The sequence below is a fragment of the Dendroctonus ponderosae genome, unplaced genomic scaffold (assembly GCF_020466585.1).
Source record: "Dendroctonus ponderosae isolate FM_Combo_2020 unplaced genomic scaffold, Dpon_F_20191213v2 Dpon_F_20191213_11, whole genome shotgun sequence".
NCBI classification, from domain to species: domain Eukaryota; kingdom Metazoa; phylum Arthropoda; class Insecta; order Coleoptera; family Curculionidae; genus Dendroctonus; species Dendroctonus ponderosae.
The window spans coordinates 6,942,264-6,947,530 of record NW_026017213.1 but is presented as its reverse complement, the minus strand read 5'-3'; the positions used below and the strand labels follow the sequence as shown (position 1 = coordinate 6,947,530).

The following is a 5,267-nucleotide window of genomic DNA, read 5'->3' as shown; positions in this document are numbered from 1 at the left end:
TTGGCATCGTTGGATAGAGAATTGAAAAGTCGATTCAGTCGTAACAACGTGAGTGAGGAAATTCGAGTAGTTTTGACCCAGAAAGTGAAATTTGAACATCAAACACTTAGGTACAAGATTATGCCAAAATGTCATGTTTTCCGTCCCGTTTTTGCTCATATCTCGGAGGCAAAATGAGCCAGAACGCTCATTTGTACATCATTCTAGACAGAAATAAATGGCCTTTTTAGAAAGTAAACCATGGATGGGAAAATGTTGGCAGTTTTCCCAAAAAATGCATGAATTCAAGAAGTTTTAGATTTGCGTGTTTTTTTTTGAGTTGCAAAATCCACTTGAACATGACGCTGCTCTTTTCGAAGTTTCTCAAGAACCATTCGAGCCAGAGAATTCGTTTAGGCATCGTTGGATAGAGAATTGAATGGGGATCCCCCCTGAATCCGCCCTTGGTTGGAACACTAGTTAATTATATCGAACTGAATTTTCCAAGGATCGTCAAGACGCCTTATTAGTCCCTTCATAAAAGGATTTGGCTTCCAGCCAGAACAACAACAGTTAGATTTGACAAGAAATGTGTGAAATTACACAAGATCCCAATACGGTAAGGATCAAAAACGGTGATTTGCTTTAAATGTGGGCAAGTGTCGCAGGAATTCCTGTTTGTCGAAAAAAGTCGACAAACCCGCGACAGTAAATGCGAGAATCAAGGAATGGCCAATGCATTCAGAAGAGGTGAAAATAAATGTTTCAAATGTCCTAAAAGCCACTAAAGTTTCATGTGGAAGCTCATTTGCACCTCATTAGCCAGCGAAGAACCAATTCGGTGTGTTTCAATGCGTTTCGAATGAGCAAACAAGATTTCGGCTGTTATTCGCTCATTGCTGGCACTTTTGAAGCAAACTATCGACTTTTATCACTAATCATCCCATGAAAATCAATCCCAAATATTTCGACTTTAAAACTGCCACTCCCCATGCAGTATTCGCAAAATCTCCCAAATTTTCGGCATGATTATGGTAAAAATGTGCCAACAAAATGCCTCACAATGCCAACCAATGATTATTTGTTCAAACCTTGGATATGGCACAATACTTGTTTAACTTGGCGGCGACTTTTCCTGCAGATGTTTCAGGCGATTTAATGGAAATTAGAAAAACAGACAAGACGAAAAAAGCATGTTTACATGCGACTGGCACATATTTAAATGTCGTTAGGTGAAAGTGCCGGCTTCATTGGGTTGAATTTAACGTCCAAAGTCGATTGAGGTTGCGGGAATGTAATGGTCAACACGATCTTGGTAATGGACGGTTAAGCGGATTAAAAGCCCTCATTATTTTAAATCAATCTAAATGTTGGCTTAAAAAGCGTCGGTGGAAAACAGGGAAGTCAGATCATAAAACAGATCCTAGACGCAGGGATCCAGGCATTCTGACTTCCGGACAATCCGGTAAAATATCTGCAGACAATTCTGGACGATTTCCAGGCCGCTGGAAATATTTTTAATTGGAAATTACTACGTAAAGTAATTCCAAGAAATACGTCCCAGACTGATGCAGGGCATTACCACAGTTTAATCACTTCGGATCTGTTCTTAGATTGCGACAAGTGGCCAGCACATGTTTCCAGATCCCGAACATAATTTCCCACGGGTGTCTCCATTCCTCTACATGTATTTTCGCCTCCTAAACCCGAATTTAAAAAATGTGTTTGTCTCAGATCGGTTCCGTATTGTTTTATTTTAGCGGTCGTGGCGTAATCAGTGACACTCAACGAATGAAAAACGGGATTTCGAACACTTTCAATGCGCAAAATGTTAATTTAATTTGTCTTTCCGGCCATATTGACCTAAATATACAGAATAATATATTTATGTGTTAATATTGATTTTAATTAATAACTTCATTATGCTAACGCTCCAGAACCGAAACTAATTAGCAATTAATCAGCATCGAGGATTAGCAAATGCTGATGGATTTTGCCCTTAAATGAGCGCTGGGAAATAATTTCGATACATTTGCGTCATTAATATCAAATAAATGTAGTGGCCAGTTATATAGACCAGCAAAAATAGCAGGCGATTCACCCATTTATACCTGCCCATRGGGATTTTTTCTGCTGCTTTAGATTTTTTYGTTGGATTCTTCAGAATCRCCCTTGAAAGTACTCTTKTATTTTTTAGGGTAATCCAGATGATTCAGACGTTTTATATCCGGATTAGCAAGGAAATTATTGCATGATTCWGYTARTKTYTTAGACGTCCCCAAGCGTCGAGCTGTGAACGCGTAAACTGTTATGCCATACAAGTTAACCGTTTCAACATAGAAAAAGTTGGAAATTTATTTACGAAACACAATCAGAAGCTGTTGRTTTGRCTGCCAATAATAAAGAAYATTACGTGGRTRACCAGATCWCTCCTAAGTAGGCATTCTACGTTTCGAATTGCGGAGATTTTGCGCAAATTGCACTGCATTATGAAAACAGTTCACGTCACGGACGCCCTGTATATGATGTCTTTGAAAGAAAAAATCTAAATCAACAGACAAAAATTTCACAAAACCAACCTGAACGTCGAAATTATGCTGCTGCTGCTGCAAAACCGCGCTGTCCACCTGGTGTTGTTGTTGGGCAGCTGCATACTGCTGGTGTTGATGCTGATGTTGATGCTGGCTTTGCTCATATCCTTGGCTCACGACCGCCTGAAATATCATTGATGTTAAAATTCAGCTGGAGTGGCGCAAAACTGCCAAAAATACCTGTTGCGACTCAACAAAGTGATCAGCGAACTGCTGATTGACGCTTTCGGCAAGGGTGACGCCCAGATGAGGACCCAAAGGATGATGGGGAGGCAGATGGTGCAGCGCGTGCTGTTGGTGAGGATGAAGCGGACCTCCGCCACCATCAACAGGGGGCGGCTGCTTTAGCACCAAGCCCATAGTTGCGGGATCGAGTCCTGCAATACCTCCAGCAGTAACAACACCGTTTTTGTTTAAATCATCTTCTGCAGGGGAGGGTTGTCTACTACCTGGTGTGCGACTGGAACAAAATGCATTATTAAAAACCGTTCGAGTTAGCTCATTCATCCACCAATGCGTGATGATCCACCACCGGAATTAGCAATGTCAGCCGGAAAAAACGCCGGGTTTATACAATTCAATGCTTAATTGAAGGATTAACAGGAGCCAACACCAAGCAAAAACTGCTAAAGAAAACCCCGAATCCCAACCCGAATGGAACTGCTCGAAAATTAATTGTTCAACTTATTTGCTTCAATTATCAGACAGTGTCTTTCCCGTTGGTTTGTTGAAACATTTTGGCGATCTATGATTTATAACACAGACATAGCGGGTGAGCGCATTCACCAATTCATACCAATTCCGAACATCCACCACAGATGGATGGACCTTGATTTCGCCACTATGTGGTAAAGGCAAAATAACGTTCTCCTTCAATGATTAATAATATTATAAATGTTTACTGTCCCCTCTAGAAGCTGTTGGAAACGTTCAAATTGCCTACGTTTGATGGAACGGAGTTAATTCAGTTGCATCAATTGATTATGAGGCACATTCGCTCATCGCAATTGCCACGTTGACACAATTTCTTTGCAGCCAATTAAAAAATTGCAAATAATTAGTGATACCATTGTGAAATGCGCGATTAATTCACCGAAATAACGTCTAAGGGAAAACTGTTCCACCTAGCCAGAAAATAACACTTGGTAGTGTTAGTTTCAGGATAAACCCACCTGATAAGAACTAGAACTAGTTTCGAAATCGGCTCTGAGGATGGAGAGATTCAGACAACTTTATCCAAAACCCATATTTTGTAGCGGTTTTCGAAAATTCTCGTATATTGAGCATCGATTGATTAAAATATCGGTTCAACAAAACAATAGGGAAACCGAGTTTGACTAAAAAAAACGGAAAATATTCAAGAAACAGTGAATTTGCAGTAAACTCATAATACGATAAATGTGCAGGTAGATTACAGAAGACTGCGATGTGCAGTGGTGTCGTGCTCATGCGTCATGAGTTTTCAAGTGTTATTTATGGCGGTTTATGGGAGATTTTCATGTGTTTACATGGCGATGTCGACGGCTTGTCGCGTCGATACAATGCGTCAACACCTTTTATGATTCAGCGAACTGATAATGCGATAAAATAAATGAGGCGAGGTGCTGTACGCATTGACACAGAGAGCGGCATCAACACAAAAGTGTCATGCAACACAGCGTCACACAGGCCTAATAGAGTTGAGATAATGCGCACATGCGCGACTCTTTGTGTAGGATTGCGCCTACGTAAGTTCGGTGTCCTCAAATGCCGCGAAGAAATTTATAGAAACTCTTCACATAAATAACAGTTTTTGGGTTATTTTCAGGTATAAATAAAGCATTCCATCTTCGGCAAATTCATGGCTACACATTCCAACAACTCATCGCGCATTATGGATGCAAGAAAACTATTAATTATACATGTAAACCGAATGAATCGGCGAGTTGTGGTGAGGCTGCCAGCAGTGCGAAACTATGTGAATTAGGAAGGCAAATAAACGTCGCACAGGATCAACGAACTAGTGTCGAAAACAAACAATTCAAGCGACAATTATTTAGCAACGAACAGCTGATGTTAAGAAGCGCATTGTTCAATGAGGAAATTTCACAGAAACGGATTAAAGGAAACGATTGAGGCGTTAAGGGCGAGGAACTGAATAAAGCAGCGTCTCCAGCATGAGTTCCTTTGAAGAAACCCAACACTCCCAGACACGTGAAAAGAAGTGAAAAGTTAGGGTCTTCAACATATAAAATTGCATACTCAGCCCAGTTAACAACCTTATCCTTGAACGCGATTGCGATAATGTTTCGAATGTCGCTAATTTCGAAAGTAAATAAAAACAGTGGAACAATCATGAGCCGATACGGTGCTGGGTCAGTTTCCGCAGATCCACCGGCTTCACTTGGTTCAAGGTTTGCTGTCTACCTTGGCGCTCGAGTCAATGACACGTGTGTTGAGGCGCCGTTGCCAAGTTTCGCTCGTCAAAATCCTCAACTAAATCGAATCAATCCCACAAGCTGGCGGCTGCGAAGATTATCAAGGGACAGTAAGTGGAAAACTATTTACAGCTGAACCAACGATCCGAACTGATTACGTTATCTGTAAACTCCTAGATACTCGAATACTGCATTGGGAATCAATCGTGCTCATAATATTGATAAAATTTACAATTTAGTGGATGCAACAATATTGGCAACTAACTCATGTTTCTATAAT

At 40.7% G+C, this 5,267-nt stretch overlaps 1 protein-coding gene across 1 annotated transcript in view; it reads right to left on the bottom strand.

The window, feature by feature from the left end:
* The window catches only part of LOC109542731 (pumilio homolog 2), a gene marked incomplete in the record, with an annotated part of 117,340 nt that overhangs the window by 82,616 nt on the left and 29,457 nt on the right, over nucleotides 1-5,267 (bottom strand). Inside the window, 3 exon segments of the mRNA XM_048662711.1 lie at nucleotides 2,559-2,693; nucleotides 2,751-2,947; nucleotides 3,020-3,030. Coding sequence (XP_048518668.1) covers nucleotides 2,559-2,693; nucleotides 2,751-2,947; nucleotides 3,020-3,030 — 343 coding nt within the window.